The following is a 25615-nucleotide window of genomic DNA, read 5'->3' as shown; positions in this document are numbered from 1 at the left end:
AATATCTGATTTTATTAAGAAAGGACATGAATTGTGTGTGTGTGTTAATCACTCAGTAGTGTCCAACTCTTTGTGACCCCATGGACTGAAGCATGCTAGGCTCCTCTGTCCTTGGAATTCTCCAGGCAAGAATGCTGGAGTGGATTGCCATTTCCTTCTTCAGGGGATCTTCCCGGCCCAGGGTTTGACCCTGGCTCTCCTGCATTGCAGATGGACACTTTACCGTCTAAGCTATTAGGTAATTAGAAATACTCAACATTGATCAAATCCTGTTTTGGCTCTGCATTTTATAACTTAATTTGGGGCTGTCTTACATATGCTGTATTTTACAAAATGAAATTATTATATGAAAAATACTGATCAACTCTAATTCTTGAGAAATTTGCACATGTTTATGGATAATATTTTATTGTCAGAGTTGGGAAGATCCTTCTAAAAAATCAAGCTATTCTTCATTTCATTTTTGAGGAAACGTAAACTTTTACATTCTAATCTTCAATTACATACTGATTATTTTTCATTACATCTTATAATTTTGGACTCATGCTTAACTTTATAAAGTTACTTGACTTTCTCCATTATGGAAATAATAATTTAAGGTCTACTAGACATTTCCAAGTCACTGATATTGCAAATTACTGCCCTAAACTATAAACTCAAGTTCCTTGGTTATATAGTTTGGAAAGATTAACTTGGCTTCAGAGGAAATACTCTGGTAGCAAAAATTTGATGTTTCAGGTACTTGAGTTGCTTACTTTTCTTAATTACAACATTTAGCGCAATGGCAATTATGTGGAAATTATGAAAATATATAGCAATGCATATGGACATTGATTAAAAGGTAACCATGAAGGAAAGCTTCTAGTCTCTTTTAAAAAATCATACTTCCCAGTTTCCTAAATGTATAACATTTTAAGTAAGAAGATAAAAACTGAATTTATTGTTATCCTTAATAATTGCCTGTAATGTAGTCCTGCCCCAGTGAGCAAGAGAAAGAAATTAACACTTACCGTGTGTGAGCCTTATTAATTGCTATATCATATTGGGGGGGGGGGGGGAATCTACTTTGGTCTTGTTTTCCTAGGGTCGTTTATTATATGCAGAAGAATAGTAAACTGTAAAGTAAACCTAAAATATGCTTTACAAAAAGTAACAGGCATGCACATATTTGTTAATGAAAGTAGAGGCAAAAAATATCCTAAATAATCAAAGAATAAAATGTTTCTAGATGAACAATGAAAACAGCTCTGATGTCAAAGGCTATTACTTCCATTCATTTTGATCTTTACATTTTGTGAAGATCATATCCATAATCTCACATTAATAGCTAAAACTGTATTGTAATTATTGTATGTAGTTAATGGTGTAACATCATCAGAAGAATATGAAATATATTGTAATGATAACTATATATTTAATACGCTAGGCACTAGACCTAAGATAATAATGGTGGCATTTCTGAGCTACTGTCTTTTTTCAGTGTTTAATAAAACAAGGAAAAGTCCATTCAATCTAAAATTGCCTCTTCCCTTTTTGCTTGAAGGTTTCAAATAAATTGCCTCTAGGCCCAGGGAATTTAAGAATTCCCCAACGCTTTGAACTGGACAGTAACTTCCTAGAACCTTGACACTATGTTGCTATATCCAGAAGTATCTTAAAGTTTCATAAGATTATAGATTGAATATAAAAAGTGTTGGCTGAAGTTTGTTGTAACATTTTATTTTTTTAAAGCAAAATGTACGTAATATGAAATTTATCATTTTGCCATTTTCGGTTGAACAGTTCAGTGACCCTAAGTATATTCATATTGTTATGTAACTATTACCAGTGACCATCCCTACATTTTCCTCATCCCAAAGAGAAACATCTGCACTCATCAAACAATAACTCCCCATTTGCTTCTTCCTTTTAGTCCCTGGTAACATTCTGCCTTCTGTTCTATGAATTTGGCCAACCCAGTGCCTCATATAAGTGAAATCATACAACATTTGTCTTTTGTGTCTGACCCACCTCACTTAGCCTGTTCTCAAGGCTCATATATCTTGTAGCATGTATCACAATTTCATTCTTTTTTAAGGATGAATACTATTCCATTCTATTTAATGCCATATTTTGTTTGCTCTTCCGTTTCTGATGTTTCCACCTTTTGTAGTGTTTTCTTAATGAATATCTATTTTCTTGCCTATCACAGCAGCTAGCACATTGTAGGCCCTCTAAACACTAAATATTTATTGAATGAATAAACATGATAAAAGTTCAGGTTTCTTCAGCTTTCAGCAATTTTGTCCTGAAGGGATATTGTTCTTAGACAGATGTTTTTCATTTGGCATTTTTAGAAGAAAAACACCACCACAACCAAAAAACTCCTCATCATTTGCTAAGCATGAGATGCCACTTATGTGCCATCTCAAATCTCTATGGCTCCACCTCCACCTCTGGTTACTCCTGTGACTTCAAATTATGCACAACTTTAACTAGATTTGTGTGACTTCAATTCACCAACAGCTGAGCAGCCTGATTTCCCAGAGCTTCTCTGAGGATGCATATAGAAACCTACTTGGCACTCACTCAATGAACAACTTGACATTGGGAGAGAGTTACCAATCATGGGGTCATTCTTGGCCAACTGGGGAAAGGGCCAAGAGAATATTTATTTTGTGATATCAAAATATCACCTGCTTTGTGATATCACCTGCTAGGCTGACGTACAGTAGCTTACTACTGAGAGTTACTAAGACTCTGACTATCTGAAAGATTGAGATGAACTGTAGGTAGGAAGTGAGGCATTTTATGTTATCTAACATCCTTGGAGAAATTAGTGCCACATTAAACATTCAAAAGACACTGGAGACATGGTCCACATCATATTCCCGTCTAATTGGCCTGTTGTGTTTCCAAAAAAGGTAGAACTAAATGGATTGTAGAAGATAACAGCAAGTTGCTCTAAACTTAACTACATATTAGGCCAATTTGCAGATGGTATGAGAGATGTGGTATTTAAACTACAACAAATCAACAGGACCTTGGTAGGCAGATACTGATCTAAAAACCATGTTTTCCTCAATTCTCATTAGTAAAATGAATCAAAAACTCTGCTTTTACTTGAGTCTATATAGCAGACACAATCACTCCCTCATCCTGGAGACAACATTTACACATTTGTCAAAAAGAAAATCCCACTCAGTTCAATCGTTCAGTCATGTCCTACTCTTCGTGATGCCAGGCTTCCCTGTCCATCACCAACTCCTGAACATTACTCAAACTCATGTCTATTGAGTCAGTGATGCCATCCCACCATCTCATTCTCTGTTGTCTCCTTCTTCTCCTGCCTTCAATCTTTCCCAGCATCAGGGTCTTTTCCAGTGAGTCAGTTCTTTGCATCAGGTGGTCAAAGTATTGGAGTTTCAGCTTCAACATCAGTCCTTCCAATGAATATTCAGGACTGATTTCCTTTAAGATGGACTGGTTGGATCTCCTTGCAGTCCAAGGGACTCTCAAGAGTTTTCTCCAACACCACAGTTCAAAAGCATAAATTCTTTGGTGCTCAACTTTCTTTATAGTCCAACTCACATCCATACGTGACTGCTGGAAAATCCGTAGCTTTGACTAGATGGACTTTTTTTGGCAAAATAATGTCTCTGCTTTTTAATATGCTGTCTAGGTTGGTCATAGCTTTTCTTTCAAGGAGTAAGCGTCTTTTAATTTCTTCACTGCAGTCACCATCTGCAGTGACTTTGGAGCCCCAAAAATAAAGTCTTTCACTGTTTCCATTATTTCCCCATTTATTTCCCATGGAGTGAATACCACTGTATTCATGACATTGCTAGTTGGATTTGGTGACTAGGAAGTGACAATTAGATATATCCTAATTAAAAAAAAAAAAAACAGGTGGCACCCTCAAAACTCTTGACTGGGAATCTTAGATTACCCAGTTCATAAGATGTATTTTCTACTTTACATTACTGCAGGTGACAGTATTGCTTAAACTCTCTGTCATGATATAAGAATGCACTTTCCTCAATCTCCATAAGATTCTCACTTCTTTTTTGAAAAATCTTTATTGGAGTATAGTTGCTTTACAACGTTGTTAGTTTCTCCTTTAGAGCAAAGTGAACCCATTGTACATACACATGTATCCACTCTTTTATAGATTCTTGTCCCATATAGGCCATTACAAAATATTGAGCAAAGTACCCTGTGCTATATAATAGGTCCTTATTAGTTACCTATTTTATATATAGTAGTGTGCATATGTCAAACCTAATCTCCCAATTTATCCCTCCCCCCACTTTCTCCCTTGGTAAACATAAGTTTTCTATATCTGTGATTCTGTTTCTATTTTGTAAATAAGTTCATTTGGACCATTTTTTTTAGATCCCACATTTAAGTGATATCATACGATATTTATCTTTCTCTTTCTGACTGACTTCACTCAGCATGGCAATCTCTAGGTCTATCTTGTTGTTGCAAATGGCCTTATTTCATTTTTAATGGTTGAGTAGTATTCCATTGCCTATATTACCACATCTTCTTTACTGTTCCTCTGTTGATGAACAGTTAGATTGCTTCCAGGTTCTGGCTATTATAAATAGTACTGCAATGAACATTGGAGGTACTTATATCTGTTTGAAATTATAGTTTTCTCCAGGTATATGCCTGGTAGTGGGATTACTAGGTCATATGGTAGTTCTATTTTTAGTTTTTTTAAGGAACATCCACACTATTCTCCATAGTAACTGAACCAGTTTACATTCACTTGTAGGAGGGTTCCCTTTTCTCCACACTCTCCAGCATTTATTGTTGGCGGATTTTTTTTGGTGATGGCTGTTCTGATTGTTGTGAGATGGTACCACATTATAGTTTTGATTTGCATTTCTCTAATAATTAGTGATGTTGCACATTTCTTCATGTGCATCTTGGCCATCTGTATATCTTAAGATTTTCTCACTTCTTTTTCTTACTGGCAGCTTCCATTAGCCTTCTTCTAACAGCCTTTTTTTAAAAGCACCTTTGGCTCTTACTAACACTTTTTCCTCATTGCCTTTTTAACTTTGGCCACTGCCTGGTTCCAGCATTCCATTCCCATGCGTTTGATTTTGGGTTATGGCAACATACATCTTTCAGGACCATAGTCTATGTTAGATATCTATTGCTGCATAACAAATTGCCTCAAAATTTAGCTGATTATAATCAATAAAATCATCTTGGTTTCCATGTTTCAAATTCCAGTTTCAAATTTCCATGAAATCTGGAAGTAGCTTAGCTTGGTAGTTCTGACTGAGTCTCTTATGTGGCTGCGGTCAACACTGGCCAGGCCTGCAATTTTCTAAATATTGACTGGTGCTGAAGAAACTGCTTCCAGGGAGATCATGAGTCAATGGCCTTTCATGGAGTCTAGCCTAAAGAAATCATCTCTGATGCATGCAGAATTTAAAAGATTGTCACAAAAAAATGAAATCTTTCTGTGTGAGAAAAAAGCATTTCCCAACTTTATCACAAATTTTCCTCATAATGTTGGTTCTTTTTTTTTTTTTCATAATGTTGGTTCTTAGTGTATTATTTCCAATAGTGTTATGAGACGATGGAAGTTAATGACATGGTACATATTATATTATGTTTTACAAAGGAAAGAAATCAAGATTCAGAGAGGTTAGGTAATTTTCATCAGAGAGATCAAATTGATAGGGCCTGAAAATAGATTGCTATATTTGGTAACTGTGAAATCAGCTTTTCTAGTCACTGATTCATCATTCATTGTCTCATCAGATTTAAAGAGCTTGTTCTAATTTTTGTACACTTAATTTGATACTCTTATATAACTTCTTATTAAAGTTTAATTACTTATTGAAGATGAAAGCTCAGTTTGACTTCATAGTGATCTTTCCTTATCCATCAAACTTATTTGCCATTTGAGAGTTATATTTTAAATTAAAGCGAAATTAAAACTCAAATCAGAAAAGTTATGAGCGCTCCTATTTTTTTTTCCTCTAAAAGGGAAATTTAATCAGTTTTAGGTCAGTAAATATTCAAAATTTAATTGTTTATGCTCATAAATCTACACAAAGGGGTCCTCTTGACACAGTGCATACTTATAACTGAATCAATTAGTATAATATAGAGTGGCAGGATATGCCAGGTATTTGAAATACCAATACTATATGATTATTTCAAGACAGACATTTAAGATCACATGTTGGCTTCTATCCACGGAAAAAAATCCCTTGAAATGACCAAATCAATACAGAATAAGCAAAATTATTTTTCAGTGTTGGAAAAAAGAAAGACACTAGAATTCTTCAAAAGCTTTGAGGTCTTTTGTCGATCACAGTACACAAAGGATTGGATTTAAGGGAATAAAGACTATCTGCATGTTAAAATAGTCAAAGGATGGACTCTGAGGAAATAAGCACATAATATTCCTCCAGTGGGAGCCCAGATTTAAAAAAAAAAAAAAGCAGTCTGTGAAATATCAGGAAAAAGTGTATATTTGTAAATGGCTGTCTGGAGGACAAGCTGGTACATTTGGATGGACACATTTGCAATACTGGATATATCAAAAGCTTGAAAATTTGAAAACATTTTGACTAAATTACCTGACCAATATAAAACAGTGATTGTTTATTGTAACGTTCTGTATAGTTTGGAAACAATTTTTTAAAAGACTTAAATTTCCGAAAATAGAATATCAATTAGATAAATCACTGTAAATTGATACAGCTTGCCACACAACAAAAGTATAAATCTAACTGGGCAAATATGAAGAGTATCTGACTTTAAGTGTTTAGTAGGATCAGTCTTTGTATTTCTGTGTGTATGTACGTGTATGTGTGTGTGTACCTGAGCCTGCCCACCATGTATTGAAACGGAGTGATTTCTATAGCAGATTGTAAAGTAAAGTAGCAGATTATAAAGCAACTTATAGCATGACCTTAAATTTATTTAAATATATTTTTAATTGCCTAATAGAATGATAGCAAAATATGAAGACTATTTACCTTTAGTTTCTGGGAGTTATAAAGAATTTTCTGATAATTAGCAGTCATTTCTAGTTATTTTTTCCCTGTGTATTTACTCAAGTATAAACAAATAGAATTTATTTTTTAATTCTGTGACTTGTATATTTCAAAAATAAAATATGGTGCAGCAATCTTGAGACAGAATACAGTATATTACAAAGCTGTGCACTCCTTGATCTTGGTAAACTAGGACATGCTGTTCCATAACCAAATCCAGGAGGGAAAATGCACCATCTCATTTGAAAGATGCAAACATATTTAGTCAAACAAGAAACTGGCTCATTTGAGAGTTTTATAGCAAACAAGGACAGAAAGTAGTTTGCATAATTTTCTTATGCTCCTTTTATAGTGTTTATCTTTTATAAGGCTCTTTGGAACAGTTGCTAGCCACCTGTCAATAATGTGGCCTTTTATAGACTCAACCTTTTATTGTTCTCATGCCCTTGACATATAAGAAAAAAGCAACCTTAGAAGGAGTCCGTGTTGAAAATGGTGGGCAACATACTAATTTTAAATTTAAAAGACTGTCTTTTGTAGACTGAAATAAAGAGAGAGTTTTGAATGACATGAAGAGAATAGGCGTGCTATGAAATCCTCTTTAGCAGGAATAAAAATAAATTCATTATTTTATAAACATTTTTTGAAAGTCAGTTAAGAATCATATTTAAAGCACTAGCCAGTAGAAAACTAAGCCACATAGAATTCGTTTAAAGTTGTTGTAACAGTTTTGGATAATTTTGCATCAGTTCCAAGTGAAAATATTTGGACTCTGAATCTAACAATTACATAAATATTTTGTATTTATGTAATTTATGTAAACAGTTGTTGAAACTTCTTTTTGCTGGAATAAGACATCCAGTGTTTTTTCTCAATTTACATAAAATCTGTCAAGCTAAGTGTTCTACATACATTTATTGACCTGCATCCTAAAAGCACTTTGCGTGATACTGAATGAACACAGTCCTATAAATCTGTATGCAGGAATACATTTCCATTCATAAAGGAATATTACCCAAGCCCTCAAGTAAAAAGCTACCTATGTTTTATTTTGTACAATTAGATTCCTAGTTCTCTGAATATAATCATGAACAGGAGCAATAAATGAAGCAAGTTTCAAACCAATATAAATTCTTTCTACTTTTGTTAAAAAATAAAAAAATCAAACATCCTGATACACACACACAACATTTCTGACACCATTTCCCACTCTAAGTAATATAAGATGTGGGGCTACAATTTAATATCTATGCAGAGATATATAAATTAAAAATAGCACATTCTCATATTATATTTGGGAGACAACTTCATGTTCTCCTCGATAGAATTTCAATGCTGTGCTTTCAAATTGCACTTCAAAATATTTGTAGTTCTTAAAACATGGTAGCTAACTGAGCTGACAGTTCTTAGCTGTCAAGAACAATTTTAGATGTGATCCCCTTTCTGTTCAATGTGTGATTATTTTAATAGTACGTGGAGGACAGAGGTATATAGCTCTTTATCAGGTATACATTGGTGAAGATCTGGTTTTTCAACTGGACACAAGTGTAATACCCACGGTGCAATGAGAAGATAAGAACATGGATAAGATAGCCTGCAACATGAATGAGCTTTATTTAAGTTCAGTTGTGATTACATTGCCACCTCTGCTTTCACTGGTGCCCTCATGCATTTCTTTTCCTTTAACCTAGTGAGTAATTTTATAGATCTCTAGAATTTTCTTGGGATATCTCCTGGTTCTCAGTGTGAATATACTTGGAATAAAATAAATCCAACAATGTTATCTATAACTAAATGATTAATAGGAATCTATGATAATATTTTTGAAATGAAAATTGAATTTGTATATAGAATATATGCTCTTTCTAGTTATCTAAGTAAACTTTAGAAATATTTATTCATTATCGGTGTGTATGAAATAGTGTAGACGTTTCCTTGAATTCAGCTTTTTTCCTGTTGGCATTGATATTAAGCATGTGATGCTAAGTCATTTCAGTCATGTTCAACTCTGTAATGCTATGGACTATATTGCTCACCAGGCTCCTCGGTCCATAGGATTCTCCAGGCAAGAATACTTCAGTGGGTCACCGTGCCCTCCTCTAGGGGATCTTCCCAACCCAGGGATTAAATCCGTGTCTCTTAAATCTCCTACATTGGCAAGTGGCTACCTTACCACTGGGGCCACCTGGGAAGCCCGAAGCATGTAACTAATGCCTTGAGTAAAAAGATCGACAAAACAAATTCTCTCTTTCCTGAACAAAATAATTGAGGAAATTCATTCAGAAGCCAGCCATGAAAATTAAAAAGATATGATCAAGCCAAATTTTGCAAAAATATGCAGAGTTCTATTGTTAAGGGGCCATAGAACCAGTCTAATGTGATTAACAGATATTGTCAAACAGTTATTTAGTAAATTAACTGAAATAGTCAACATGATGTGAGAAACATGCAGGGCTTCACCCATCCTTATTTATCTAGAGTAACTTTCAAACTTAATAGTGAACCAGTAGTGTATATTTCTGCTTCCTAAGTTCAGATGGTTTGTTTTTTAGTTATGTGTGTTTGCTTACTCAATAATCACATACAAACTTAAAACCAGTTAACATTTTGTATAATCAGATGTCTGTAATAAAATATTTTCATCAGTTAGTTGAAGCATACCCATTAGTAGTAGTGCAACCTACCTAAGGAGTACAATTAAATATTCTTAAGTGGCAAATCTGTAACTTCTATTTTTACTTGGAGGATAAAAGACTAACTTCTTAATAGTCCTAATCTGATTTGGTCTATTCAGCCTGATTTCATATTTACATCAAGAATTAGAAAACAATGAATTATTAAGAAGTTCTCCTGAATTATACCTGGGTTTTATACTTTGAGTTAGTTCAAGACTCTTACACTTTGAAATTTAGATTTAATGGTATGTAACTCATAACTTGATGATCTAACATAAATGAGTCTTTATGTGCTGTGTTTAGGTTGAGAAGTAAAGATTACTGTTGTTCAGGTACAATCAGGAAAATGAGTAGATAGCAAAGATGTATGTAAGTAACTAAAATTATATATATATACACACATATATATATCACTATGTTCGCTTGAGAAGAGTCCCATATTCTGATTCTCAAACTGGTTATTTAGAAAATCTCTAAGCAAGCATCAACAGATTTCTGAATACATATTTTCCTTTGATAAGTTGAAAGTAATATTAACATACTATCAGGTATTCTATGTTTAAAAATGTAACAAATTCATTGACCTTGGCTCATAAAGTTTTGACATCAGTACTATGGGAGGACTGTTTCCATAAATGTATGTTAAGCCCCTTATGACTCATTGCATATGCATATGAAGTTCGTAAACTAATGATATGGGTATGCCACATATCGAATTCTTATCTTCATGCAACTGTGATTAGTTAGAATAATATTTTCAATCAATCTCTTTTCTATTTACAACTCCACTATTCCATTTGTAATGAAGTTAACATCTTCCCAAGCTGTAAACATCTTCCTAGTTAAACAAAATTAAACATTTAAATAGAAGCACATTCTTCATATCTCATTCTTTGTAGATTAATTTTGTACAGGAGTATTTAAGTCTAAAGCTCTAAAATCTAGGATAAATCATAAAAATAAAAGTCAGAACTTGAATCTGAAATCCAGGATGGTTTAGTTATTCATTTCAGATGTGAACTTGGCAAGTCACTTCTCCTCAGCACTTGTTTTCTTCATCCCTAGAGTGAACCTGCTGGCCTAGTTTAGTGGTTTTTTACTTTTCAGACAGAAGCCTCTTCTCAAACAATATATATATATATAATCTCAACATGTATAAAAATGAATGATATTAATGGAGCTTTTCTTAGGGAAGAAGCCATGAGGAAGGAGGACAGTGGGGTGGGGCTGAGTGACCCGAGAGTCCAACCCTGTATGCTGCCTGTCCCCTTCCCACATAACCTATTGAAGATGCTCTAGTCTATATCAAATAATCCCTCAGATGCCATGGATGCATTTTGAAAATAATGTGACTATACAATTTTCACATTTCTTTAAAATTCCAAAATAATGTAATCTCAATTATGTAAATTGATATTTGTCTGTTAAAGCCCTGAGAATCCTATCTTTAAAAAACAAATGATATATGCAAATATAAATTGGTTTTAATCTATGATAAGAAGGATTCTAAGGTTAAGAGCCCACATTTCATATTAAAGCCTCTGACTTAAGTATTCCATAAAATTGCTCTATAATGCCACCACATAGTTCATATTTAGGAAATGAATAAATTGATAAAATGTGAAGTAACCTTTTAAGATGCAGAAAATTACAGAAGTCTTTTAGCTAAATTTTTATTCTCTTGCCCATCTGTACACTTCACTAGTGGAGATGAGAAAGAAAAATTTTTTTTGGTAAACTTAAAGGCACAATGTGCTATAAAATGAAGATTCTTCACTCCCCAGCTTTGGTTACCAGAAACTAGACACTTCTGTGAACACATGTGTACACCTAATAGATTCTTGAGATCATAGGAGGTAGAGCAATGGAAAATGAGGGAGAAGAGAGCACATTGTACAAAATAGTTAACTGCTCAGGAAAACAAAAGCCTGCAGGAGACAGAGTTCTTCACAAGGGGTCATTTTCTTTGCCAGTTAGTGAAATGAATGTGATGGATGCAAGGCAAGTGTAATAGGTTTTCGCTGTGACTAGTTTCTAGTGACCTTTATGAGCAAGGGTTCTCTTCTACCTCACATTAAGACAAAGCATAAAAGTAAGTTTTCAGTAATCTCAAAAGGACTCAGAGTGGACCTGTCCCAGCGGTTACCTTCTATAAATTCTGTGACACAGCTCATCTTCCGCAAGAATAGATCATTACTTTCCAACAGCCCTGTAAAGAGACCTGCTTTCCCACACTTCAGGGAAGTTAGCGTTCTAGATCTCGAAGTGTCTTTCTGGAACGTGAAGTCATGTGTGGTTTTCTTCTAGTAGCGCTGTGAACTCTCGTATTTTTTTTAGGTCCGTGGGGCCGATGCATGGGAGACGGATGTGGCCCGGGAGGCATTCAGACCCGGGCAGTGTGGTGTGCGCATGTGGAAGGGTGGACGACGTTGCATTCCAACTGCAAGCCGGCCGGGAGACCCAGTAACCAGCAGAATTGTTTCAAAGTCTGTGACTGGCACAAGGAGTTGTACGACTGGAGGCTGGGCCCGTGGAATCAGTGTCAGCCGGTGATTTCAAAGAGCCTGGAGAAACCGCTGGAGTGCGTCAAAGGAGAGGAGGGCATTCAGGTGCGGGAGATAGCGTGCATCGAGAAGGAGAACGACGTCCCTGCGGAGGACATCATCTGTGAGTACTTCGAGCCCAAGCCGCTGCTGGAGCAGGCCTGCCTCATCCCCTGCCGGCAGGACTGCATCGTGTCCGAGTTCTCCGCCTGGTCGGAGTGCTCCAAGACCTGCGGCAGCGGGCTCCAGCACCGGACGCGTCAGGTGGTGGCGCCCCCCCAGTTCGGCGGCTCGGGGTGCCCCAACCTGACGGAGTTTCAGGTGTGCCAGGCCGGCCCCTGCGAGGCCGAGGAGCGCGGCTACAGCCTGCACGTGGGGCCCTGGAGCACGTGCTCGATGCCCCCCTCGAGGCAGGCCAGGCAGGCCCGGAGGCGCGGGAAGGGAAGAGCGCGGGACAAGGCCGGCGGGAAAGGGCTCAAGGATCCAGAGGCCCGCGAGCTGATCAAGAAGAAGAGAAACAGAAACAGGCAGAACCGCCAAGAGAACAGATACTGGGACATCCAGATCGGGTACCAGACCCGAGAGGTGATGTGCGCGAACAAGACGGGGAAGGCTGCCGATTTGAGGTAAGGCATCTCTCTGTCAAGACCACGTGTTAGAAAGTCTTTAAGACCTGTGATTGGAAGTCCTGGAATTCGTATGTGTGTCCACCTAGGGTGGGCCCCCCCCCCCCCCAAAGGGGGCATTTTTCATTTTAAGGCACTTAAATGTTCATGGGTTTCCTGAAGTTATTTCTGTTTTGTTCATACTTAGGCACTCTACCACTAGAGTTCATTTCAATTTTCCTGTCAAAATCTAAAGCTTAGGAGATTCTCTGTGAGATGATACTGCTTCTTTAAGTCAGCAATGCTATTTTCCACCTATAAGAAGGGAAAAAAAGAAGACCTACATAAAGGGCTGGAGTTTAGGAATGTTCAATTCAGGTACTTATTTTAGTGAGACTAAGGCACGCTTGCAATTTCTAAGTTTATAGCATTTTCAGAGTTACCCTATAAACAAAATTTAAACCACCACCCAGGGAGCTATTTGTAAGAATAATTCCTTTCACATTTTATAAAATGGAATAACTTTCCCCAGAGAAGAAAAGGGGGAACCAGCAGGAAATAAGGTAAGGAGAAGTTATTTAATCATGAGTGGCTTAGTTTAGAAAACATGTAATTAATTGGCTGCTTTGTCTAGACAGAAATTATTTCTCAAATTATCTCTGGGTAAACAAAGACTGTATTATGAAAGACTTTCTCATGTATGATTTATTTCTTGTGAAAATATTCATTGAGGATTATCTGAACGATATGAGGTTCTCTGGATATTCTAAATTTTGCTCTTGGATAAGCCAGACCATCTGGGAGTGGCTTATCTGGATCATTTGCATAATTGCTTCTTCTGAAATATTTATGCAGCTATGATTTGGAGTGAACTGAGAGAAATTATGGTAACATCACTCAGAATTTTATATCATATTTATTGTAGAAATGACATTGAAAGCGTCATCTCCTCCATCACACAGTCTGTTCTCTTGATTAAAAACACATAAGGTAAATTTCACAGAAGTCTCAATCCATGTGCTTCTGGTGAGCATCTGGATCGTTTTCCTTATGGCCCCTGGAAATCTTGTAATAGATCACGTTTTCCTGTTTACTTTGGCTCTTGAGACTGTAAATAGGACTGCGTGGCATGCCTGTTATTTACTAACCACTGCCTCCCCACCCCCCGCCACTGGCTTCTTTTTCCTCTCATCCTGATTATTTTCCTTCATTCCTTCTTGTCTAACGATTTTACTGTCTATGGATTTTGAAAACTGACTGAAAGCCTTTGTGAAGCAGGAGACAATTGAAATAAGTGAGAAAACAGACAATTGATATATCTGCCTAAGACAATTTCTCTCAACATAGTGTTGTTCTGGTTGCTATTTTTAGGATATTTGCTACTCCCTTTTTTAAAATTACACAATTGTATTTTCTTTCAGCCATTCAGTAATTTTCTCTTTCTGTCTATTCAGAAGTTTGTCCAACTATTTTTCTGGTCCTGCTAAAGTATACTTCTGCTGCCTTCATTACCCAGGTTCCCTATAAGCCCTTGTGTGTGTGTGTGTGTGTGTGTGTGTGTGTGTGTGTGTGTGTATTCGCCTCTGATGCTGTGTCATGCACATTTTCAGTTCATTCTCTGTTTTCTTCTTTTCTGACAGACCTTTTCCTGGTGATTTCCTGATCTCTTTTCCTAAAGTATTAGTTATATTAGTTATTTGGCTCCCACCATTTAATTGAATGAGCCTCCAAGGCAACTTGAGTTTTCTCCTGCTGTCACTGGGTTAATATGCTGTAGACATTTAATTTCATGTCGACTACTGAATTAAAAGTATAATTAGAATAGTAGCTACCACTCCATGGAACCTGATATTCCCAACCAGTTATTTGGAAGTAAATAGATTTAAAAATCTGTAGATCGGTCAGGTTCTTATTTCATTAGACATATCATATCTATTCCAATAAAATTACAGTTGCATGTATGTTGCAACTTACTTAGTTTATACTAGGGTATAAATTAAACTTTATGTTAAAGCAACTTGCTTCATAATATTTCTCTTATTTGAAGACTATACAGATTATATGAATATCTCTGGTTAAGAGAGTTAGTTTTAGTAAAGAAGAGACAATAATTAGATATTTTTGCCTACATTTTTCTCAAGCATTACACAATATCAGTGAAGCTAATAAAGTGTGAAGAGTAGATAGATAACTCCAACAAAGAACAGGGCCACAGGTGCAAGAATTGATGATTAAAGTGTTTCATCTTATATCAAATTCAGACACCGTTTTATTATGTAAGAGAATAAAAAGTTATTTAGCAAAACTAAAAAGGCCTATTACAAAACTTAAATAAACTTAGCTAAATAAATCTAAGAATCTTGGGTAAGCAGTTCATAGTGTATATAAAAATTTTAGTAGAATTGCTGCTAGAACTTCAGAGCTAGAGTTGATAGATTTGCTTTCTGCTTCAAACAGACTAAAATCAATAAGGATGAAAAACGTGAATGAGTGTCCATCTTTTATGACAACGGGAGACAATGACAGTCCCAAACCATAATTGATAGAGAGGATTTGGCCACTGCAGTGAAATTAGATCTACTTGAGAGAGGACAATTAGAGAGGGACATCATGTTGTTACATCTTTCATGAGCATTTAGAATCTCTAAGAGTAGCTTGAAGTTTCTGAGGTGCCAAGTCAATGACACATCTTACTGTGGCATGAATTGTGTTCGTGAAAGGGATGCTGGAGCATCCTTGGGTTCTCTTTGAAAGCAGAGTGACCTAATAGAAGGACTGGAGGAAACTCAGTATGCCTTTATTGCTAAGAAAAGACTCTTAGTTTGATGGTCTAGGGGATTAAAATTTTGATGACCAGTAGAAGAGAGTTATAAAGCATTGCACACACCATGACATAGGGGGCTTCCTTGTGAACCTGTGATTTCCAGCCGGGCTTGAATAGAGTCTTAACCTAGGTAAAGAGTTGTTAGGGAAGTATTGACAAACAGCTCTTCAAGAAACCAAACATATTAAAGGAAATACGGTCTTCTGAATCAAAACCAGAAGTTTAGTGATCACAGAAGAGTAAGAAAATAGAATTTTAAAACTGATTTGTCAGAGCTCAGAAAAGAATTATAAAACAGGAAAGTCAAATTTATATTGCATACATCAGTAAGTAGAAGATAGTGGTACAAGGTGTCGGTGAGATGGAAAACAGTTTAAGAACATCAAGTAAACTCCAGTTAAAAAAAAAAAAAAGATGTTGGATCTGGAAACAAAAGAGATCCATATATGAAATACTGGGATTCCTCAACAAATGAGAAAAGTAAGTAGAAGCCAGGAAAATTCCGAAAAATCAAAGTAGAGAACAAAGACTAATGTCACCAGATAATTAAATGCATTTTATTCTTTGAATAATAATAACAATTTTATGTTAGTGCATGAACAGTCAGATCAGAAAAGAGTCTAGAAAAAAGATCCTCAAAACCCTACAACATGGTGTGGGTGGTGAAGGAGCATTTCCAAGCTGGGGGAAAAGATACAATGTAATGTTTGTTTTGTTTTGTGGGCAATTGCTGTGCTATGTAAAGAAGAAGCAGTGGGGAGGGCAGAAAAGTTGTATCCCCTTTTCAGTTGTATACCAAAGTCCAGGTTCATTTAATATTTAAAAATGTTCTCTTTTTAAATGCTTGAAGAAAGGACAGAATGCTAAAATCTTAAAATAAGGAAGAATGCCTTAGGCCACGGAATCCAGAGGGCGTACAGGAAAAGATTGATCTATACTATTTATTGGAATAAAGAAAACTTTGCTTAGGAAAAATTGTTATCAATGAATATCCAAATAGATAAACCAAAAAAAAAAAATTGTGATATGTAAAATTGACACAGAGCTAGTTTTCTTAATGCTAAAGAACTCCTACAAATCATTAGGGGAAAAGTCCAAAATCTAATGTGGAAATCGACAAAAGTTCAAGAGAACGAAAAGACAAACCACACTGAGGAAAACATCTGCAAGACACATTTGATAAAGGGCTGCTATCCAAAATGCATGAAGAACTCTTAACACTCAGCAGTAAGCAAACAAATGACTGGATTAAAAAATGCACTGAAAACCTTTAACAAAGACTTCACCAAAGAAGATATACAAATGGCAGATAAGCATATGGGAAGATGCTGCATGTCATACGTCATCCAGGAGATGCAAATGAAAACAGTAATGTGATAACACCATGGCCAAAGTCCAACACACGGACAACACCAAAAGCCGGTGAAGATGTGGGGCAGCAGGAACTTTCCTGCATTGCTGTGGCACAGCCATGTTGGAAGACAGATTGGCAGTTTCTTAAGACACTAAGTATACTCTCACCAAATGATTATGCTTCTTGGTATTTACCCAAAGGAACTGAAAACATATGTCTACGCAGAAATCTACACATGGATGTGTATAACAGCTTTATTCATAATTACCAAAATCTACAGGCATCCAAGATGTCCTTCAGTAGGTGAATGGATAAAGAAACTGTTGCATTCAGACAACAGAGTATTTTTCAGTGCTTAAAAAGAAATACACTATCAAGGCATGAAGACACATGGGGGAAAGTTAAATGCATATTACTTTGTGAAAGAAGCCAAACTGAAGAGGCTGCGTAGTGTATGCTTCTAACTATATGGCATCCTGGAAATGGCAAAACTATGGAGACAATAAAGAGATCAGTGTTCCAGGGGTTAGATGGAAGGGTAGGATATATAGGCAGGGCACAGAGAATTTTTAGGGCAACAAAACTTTCATTAGTATCATGTAATACTATGATGACTGACAAATGTCTGAACCCATAGAATGTACAGCACCAAGAGTGAGCCATAATCTAAGCTACAGGTTGTGGGTGATAATGATGTGTCCATGTTGGTTCATCAGTACCGCTCTAATGGGGGATGATGATAATGGGTGAGGGTATGCATGTGTCGAGGCAGAGGGTATATGGCAACTCTTTGTGTTTTTCACTCAGTTTTACTGTGAACTTAAAACTGCTCTAAAAGTCATGTCTGTTAAATTCAGCAAAGGACAGGATCAGGTCAGAGAAAATATGCTAATCCTCAATCATAATTAAGAAGTATAAAACATTGTTCCATCTCATTTTCACCTGTCAGACTAGCAAATAAAAATGTTTGGTAGTGTATCAGGAATTATAGCCTCCAGGTTTGGTGATTCATTAAACGGACTCACAGGAATCAACATATAACTGCATTCATGGGTAAGATTTATTACAGTGAAAAGATACAGAGCAAAATTAGCCCAGGAAAATGTGCATGCAGAGAAGATGAGAGGAAACCAGAAGCAAGCTTCCAGGGTCCTCTCTCTGAGGAGCTTCAACCTGTGCCCCTCCAGCCCATAACTGCAAAAGCACAGGCAAGGTGTTGTCCCCTGGGGAAGCTCATTAGAGGCTCAGTGCCCCCAAGTTTTTATTGGAGTCGATCACATAGGCACTCTCTACCTAGCACATACAAAAATTCCAGACTCCCAGAGGGAAACAGTGTTCTCCATAAATCAAAGTGCTTAGACAAACAAATTAGTCACTGAGAGCCACTTTATAATTTAGAGCAGTTTTATCATTTAGAGAAAATTTGATATCAGTGTAGGGAACTGCTTAAAAGTTAAGTTTCCAGATGCCAGCTAGTGGCCAGTCCTGCAAACAAGGCCTTTGTTTGGATAGAAGCTTGAGACTTACTGTTGTATCAACAGTAGTATTTGATTAGGGAAAGAGACCTCTTATACACTGTTGGTGGGGGCAAAAATTGGTAAAACGTATCTGAAAAATAATTTAATAAAATGTGTCAAAATTAAAAATACATGTTCCCTTTGGCAGTGATTTTATTTCTAGAATTTTTTTTAAAAAATGCATCTATATATAAATATATGTATAGCTCTCATTGTACCATGATTTGTTACGAAAAACAATTTAAAACCCACCAATAAAGGGCTACTTAAATCATGGTGCTTCCACATTTGGAGGGTTTCCAAGGTGGTATTTGTGGTAAAGAACCCGCCTGCAAATGCAAGAGACGTAGGAGATACGGGTTCGATCTCCTGGGATGGAGAAGTCCCTTGGAGGAGGACATCACAACCGACTCCCGTCTTCTTGCCTGGAGAATCCCATGGACAGAGGAGCCTGGTGGGCTACAGCCCGTAGGGTCTCAAAGAGTCGAACGTGACTGAAGCAGCTTAGCAGGAATGCCACATACGAAATGTCATTGCAGTTATTACCAAGTGAGGTTATGTATCTCAATGCAGACTGCTGTAACAAAGCATCATAGACTAGGTGGCTTATAAATAACAGAAAAGATTTTTTCTCACAGTTCTGGAGGCTGAGAAGTCCAGGATCAAAGCATCAGCAAGTCTGGTGTATGATAAGAGTCCTCGTCCAGCGTGCAGGCTCCTGACTTCTCACTGTATCTTCTCCTGGCAGAATCAGGGAGTGAGCTCTCTCTAGGGTTCCTTTATGAGGGCACTAGTGCCATTCTTGAGAGCTGCATCTTCATGATTTTCTCCCAAGGTCCCAACTCATAGAATCACATGGAGGCTTAAGGTTTTCATCGTATGAATTTTAGGGGGACACAAGCATTCAGTCCATTGCAGTATGTGACTTTTATTTAAACTTAAATAAGAGAGTAAGGGGTTAGGGTTTTAATTTCCTGCCTTGAAATTAGCCAGAAACACTGATAAAAGAAATAATCACTTTTATTTATAGTACTAAAAAAAAGGAAGTTGAAAAAGTGTCCACATGAAAATTCCAGGTGTAACGGAAGGAGGAACCTAGGACTGAGAGGTGTGAAGGAGATTCCTTTAATTAGAACCCAATCCAGGGAGATCCACTTAAGAATCTTTTCCTTTGGAGTGTCTTGATCCTGCTAAGTGGACATGACCCATCCACAGAAGAGATGGGGAAAGTCCCTTAGAAGCCAATTCCACATTCATGTACCACAGGGGAAGTGTAACCCTAACCCCTCATCTCCTGGCTGAGTTAAGTTGTCAAAAGTGAAGTGGAGAAGAAGTGGGTATAGGAGGCAGACATTTTAGATTTCAGCAAGCATAGTTTTAAAGCTCTTAAGATTTAAGCCTTGGCTGTAGGTCACGCTCACCTCTGGCAATCTTTTAGCTGTCCCAGCTCACCAGTTCCTGGGTCTGCATTTCAAAGGCACATATTTCAGGAAGAGCTATGAAATCTATATGTAATTCAAAGCATTTAGTCAAAGTAGGACCTACTTTTGAAAGTATCTTCCATCTGAACATGTCTTGTTTCATTGTGTTATCCAACCAAGGCAACTGGTTGCAAATATAAATCCAATAGAAGCAATGCTAAGGAGTGTGGAAAATTCAGCCCAGTAAATTCCTGAGGGAATAAGATTTAGGATTTAAAACAAATTTCTGTTGGCTAAGCCAAGAAAAAGTAGATTTATCAAGCTTCTAGATAACTCCATATATCAGACATTTTAGGCACAAATATAGAAGGATTAAAAAAAAAATCTTGATCCATAAATATAGTCAACTCATCTCTGACAAAGAAGTAAAAGCAATACGCTGGAGCAAGGATAGTCTCTTCAACAAATGATGCTGGAACAACTGAATATCCAAGTGCAAAAAAAATCTAGACATAGACTTTACACCCTTCACAAAAATTAACTCAGCCTCCAGCAAACAAGATGCCCTTTCATAGGTGAATGGATGAACACATTTGTTTACATTCAGGCAAAGGAACATTATTCAGTGCTAAAAAGAAATGAGCTATCAAGTCATGAAAACACATGGAAGAAACTTAAATGCATATTACGAAGTGAAGGAAGCCAATCTGAAAAGGCTACGTACTGTGATTCTGACTATATATGTCATATTCTGGAAAAGGCAAAACTATGGAGACAATAAAAAGATCAGTGTTGCCAGGAGTTAGATGGGAGAAAGAGGTGAAAAGGGAAGGCTTTTAGGGCAGTGAAAATATTGTGCATAATATTATGATGATGGATAGATGCCATTATCCTTTCATTCAAAGCCACAGAATGTACACCACCCTGAGTGAACCATAATGTAAACTATGGACTTTGAGTGATAATGATGTGTCAAAGTAGGTTCATCCTTGGTTAAAAAAATAATGTACCTTAGTAGTGAGTGATTTGATAATGGGAGAGACTATACATGTGTGGGGGCAGGGAGTACATAAGAAATTTCTGTGCCTTCCTCTCAATTTGTGGTAAATTTAAAACTGCTCTTAAAAAAAAAAAACAAAAAAAAAACTGCCTAATACATGAAGAAGAAAATAGTAACTCCTAGAAATACTGACACATTGGAGTATTTTTCTCTGAGTTTGTTACCAATTTTCTTTTTTTTTTTTAGTCTCTATATAAATGCATCTTAGCATTTCAGTAGTGATGAATCATGCTCAAATGACTGATTTTTTCCCTAAACTCATGCTTTTTTTACATATCCTCTCAATGTCAAAATTAAATCTTATTGAGCAGGAAATTGTATTTCTTCTCAACACAATCTCTTTCTGTGTGTTTCCTGTTTTACATTAGAATTTTTGTTAGCTATTCCATCCTTCTTTTTTAGGCTTGCTGTCTAGAATGGTCATGTAAAAGCTACTGACTTTACAACAGTCTGAAAATTGCAAAATTTAAGTAATAGATAATTAAGAGAAATATGTACTTAATAAGAATAGGGAAACCTATGCTCTCATGGCTATACACCATTGCACAAGTCATTTAAACTTTGTGGGACTTAAGTTTTTTTACCCATAAACCATATGGGTGGACAGCGTAAGGCAGTGATGAGTGAAAGAAGGAGGGATATTAAAAATTCTCCAATAGCCTTCCAGGTTTTGTGATGACAATGAACCTTGACCCAAAATCATGCCTAAAATTGTGGGTGTAAAACTGAATATATTTTCTTGGCAGAAAGTTAATTAATTTTCAACATGTTCCACAAATCACTTGATCGTGAAACTTGGAAATGAGTGTCTATGCAGGGCTTGTAGAGTAAGACTGCTGTCCTGGTCTTGAAAGTTTCCGCGAGGTTTTTGCTTGGTTGATGTGCGGTATGGTTCTTGAGGCCCATTCCCAAGCTATAACTGTGAATCAGTGAAATTGAAAATCTTATCCTAAGCTTACCAAAAAGGAGGTAGTAAATTGCCCACTTTTTAAAAAGTAATACTGACTATTTTTAGGTTACTCAGAATCCATTTATAAAATTGCTATTTCTCATGCTTAAATAGCAGGCTTTTAGATTAAAAAACTTTCTGTAATATCCCATGTTGATTTGCCTGCCAGATACTCACCAGTATTTCTCTCCATCTTGCCTCAGCTGCATTCTGGCCACATCTTACTAAAGAAATAGTCAATGTGCCCATATTCTTTTGTAGATAATATATGGCTAACCAGAAAACCTTGACTTTTCTCAAGCCGACTGTATATAGATTATATTTACTCTCAGAGAGTCACTCTTAACCCTTCCAGATCCCACTTAGGTGCCTGGAGATTCATCTCTGAGATACACATTAATAAGACTTCCCAGTTCTCTTCTTCCTGGCTGAATTCGACCCACGGGAGTAAGCAAGGTCTATCAGAAAGTGGGAAGAGAGGACGATTGGGGTATTCATTCTGCCTTCTTGGGTCACCAGTGACTGAGTTTTTCTAACAAAATACCTCAGCCTTTGCCTAGCAGTCTTTCCCTATGGCTCGACATCTGTCTCAATGCTGCTAACATCCTTTTCTTGGTCCCTTGATAAACCTTGGGATGATAAATTTCTTCATTGTTTAAGCCCCAGGGTGCTTCGCCATGCCTGGACAATATAACACTGCCCATGCTGTTGTTAATAATCCTTGTATTGAACTCTTCTGAATTAACTCCTGGAAATCTGCAGTTTGCTTTCTCACTACCCCTGACATAAACTGGAATATAGTAATAGAGCCAGAGAACTACTTCTGTGTCATTGCTGATTTACTTATTAATTAACTTAATCTTTATTTACTCCCATTCAACTAAGCACCTGGCCGATAATCAGCCTCCAGTAAATGTTTGTCAAATACTAAAATTTAAGAAAGTATTTAGTCTTAGAACTTGAGCCTTTTAGTGAATAGTAGGGAGTCAAGTAAGGCCAATAGGAAAATGGAAACTTCTTCAGATTATTGAAGAAAGTAACCAAAATATTCAACTAAGAGAATACAGAATAAATAGAATGTGGAATATAGATATTAGGCCATTCAGGTGACATCCGTTAGGATATATTTCAATATCATTGTGCCTGGTTAACACCAAAGAATTGCTGTTGCCTAGTTAGATAAAATATATCTCTATAAGAGTTTAAAAATGTACCATTCCTAATACTGTAAATGTATTCCTATAGGTTATAGGCATTAGTATATTTAGCTTAATCTTTAGTCCGTTTATTAGCATTTTTACTTATACTATAAGCATATTATTTCTGTTTACATCTTGAAGCCACTAACTTACTTAAACTTACTCTTATCTGTCAATTAGTTGGTGTTGATAACAGCAAACTAAAAGGCTGATATTGTCAATATCCACATATGTCAGATTCGAAAATAGCAATGTGGAACTCAGGGTCACTTCTCATATCCTAAGGTACCACTGTCTCATCATGCCTGGATATCTTCACCTCTTGTACACCTATCTCTGTTACCTCCCAGGGCTGTTTTTTGATTTAAATGATGATCCTATCATGGGATAGTTTTTTTTTTTTTTAAAGGCAACTGTTAGGTAGCTTTTAAAATATGTTTGACTTAAAGAAAAGCATTTAAAGCCAGGGGCTAAGCTTAAGCCACATTGTAGACATCACTGCCTAATGCTCCTTCATATAAACTTTACATAAAGTTCATTCCAAATGCCTCTCCTCAGAGCTTTGTTAACAGCTCTCATTTGATTGTTCTAAGTTTAGCTTTCTCCCTTGAGCTGGTGTGAGAACTTGTTTCCTTGAGAAACTTCCTGGAGCGGGCGCTTCCTACGCAGCATGGCCACGGATTGGGCAGTGACCTTGCGTCTCCGTGGCAGCAATTTTGATCTCACCCATTGTTCTCTTTATTTGCTGGAATTCTACCAGCTTTATATGGGTAGTACTGAATCTCTCTTTGACTGGAATTTAACAAGAATTTCAATGGGAGGAAATAACTTTCAAAGGAAGAAAATCCATGTGGGATAAAGATCTTAGCAAACCATTAATGCATTATTTGAATAACCTAATTAAGAATATGCTCACTCTTAGAATCTACTAACACATTGTGTTAGTAACTTCATGTTTATATCTTACTTCCTCCTTAAAATTGTTGCCTACATACTGGGCATTATTTTAGGCCTCTTATCACACTTTCACCTTGCTATGTTCTTTATTGTCCTAATTTTATATTATTTTATTACAGAGCTGTTATCCAGTTTTACTCCAAAGATTTTTTTGACAACTGTTTTATTCTCTATGTAGTATAAGTATGTGGTTATTGATACTACATTTTGAAAGGATGTCATCATGGAAAATTTGTTTGGGCAGTATTTACCAGGATAGTGATTGAATTGTAAATGAACAAAATCCCCGCACTGTGCTTAATACAAATAGCCATTGTACTCTGGAGATCTTGGAATGTTGGTACAGTTTTGTCCAGTGTAAAGAGCTAGAACAAAGAAGCATGTTTTTGATTTTAAAAAATCAATCTTGACCACTAATAGACAAGAATGCATTAAATTTTGCTTTGATATTACAAAAAAAGTAATAAATAAAACTTTGAAAAGGCCTCTAAAATCTTAAAGTCAGAGTACTAATTGATGCGTATAATATATGTGTTGTTGTTGTTCAGTTGCTAAGTCGTGTCCGACTCTTTGCTGTGCCGTGAACTGCAGCTGCCCTGTCCTTTTCTATCTCCCTAAGTTTGCTCAGACTCATGTTCATCGAGTCAGTGATGGCATCCAACCATCTCATCCTCTGTCACCCACTTCTCCTCTTGCCCTCAATCTTTCCCAGCATCAAGGTCTTTTCCATTGAGTCGGCTCTTCACATCAGGTGGCCAAATGTGTATGTGTATATAGATAGATAGTACTCCTCTTGACAGATGGATATAGGTAGAAATAAAATGGATATAAATTTTAATTCAAGAGTAATAACTATTAATTTATCAGAAATTTTTTTCAATAGTACAAAATTTGTATACTTTCAGATTTCATGTAAGATATACTGATACATTTTGGATTTTACATAGAGTTTTAGAAAGCTCATCAAAATTGCTGTTCTCTAGCAAGTTCACATCTATCAAGGATCCTGTAGAGTAAAAAAAAAGAAATAGGTGAACTAAAATATGGTAGACACTATATAGTTCCAACTCTATGTAAAGCATTGTCCCTTTACTTGATATCTGAACTTTATGCATGAGAAACAAGAAAAGAGTGAAAAACTAAGCAAAATTATTTTAAGTTACTATAACTCAATAAAGACTCGGGAAGTTTTTGTCCTTTATGAGTAGTGTAATACATAGATCATAGTTGCTAAAAATAAAGCACCTGATGAAAAGAGAAATCTGAGATAAAATGACTATAGTTTTCAAGAGAAAGCTGCATCTATATTGACTAGAATAATATGATAAGGCAACAAAATTTAACGAGCTTCCCAAAAATGAATTGTGTTTACCTAGGTTTGGTGTGATGAGAAAAGTGAGCGTTCCAAGTAAAGCATAGTTTTAAAAAAAAAAAATCTCAGAACTGGGAAGGAGCAGGTCATCTCTAGAGGGTGGTGAAGATAGTAAGACAAAAAATT

At 36.3% G+C, this 25615-nt stretch overlaps 1 protein-coding gene across 1 annotated transcript in view; it reads left to right on the top strand.

Annotated features, from left to right (window-relative positions):
* The window catches only part of THSD7A (thrombospondin type 1 domain containing 7A), a 444687-nt gene that overhangs the window by 168530 nt on the left and 250542 nt on the right, over positions 1-25615 (top strand). The window contains exon 2 of the mRNA XM_065939654.1: positions 12026-12857. Coding sequence (XP_065795726.1) covers positions 12026-12857 — 832 coding nt within the window. The remainder of the gene's footprint in view (positions 1-12025; positions 12858-25615) is intronic.

The sequence above is a fragment of the Muntiacus reevesi genome, chromosome 6 (genome assembly GCF_963930625.1).
Source record: "Muntiacus reevesi chromosome 6, mMunRee1.1, whole genome shotgun sequence".
Lineage (NCBI taxonomy): Eukaryota > Metazoa > Chordata > Mammalia > Artiodactyla > Cervidae > Muntiacus > Muntiacus reevesi.
This window is presented reverse-complemented; position numbering and strand designations above follow the sequence as displayed.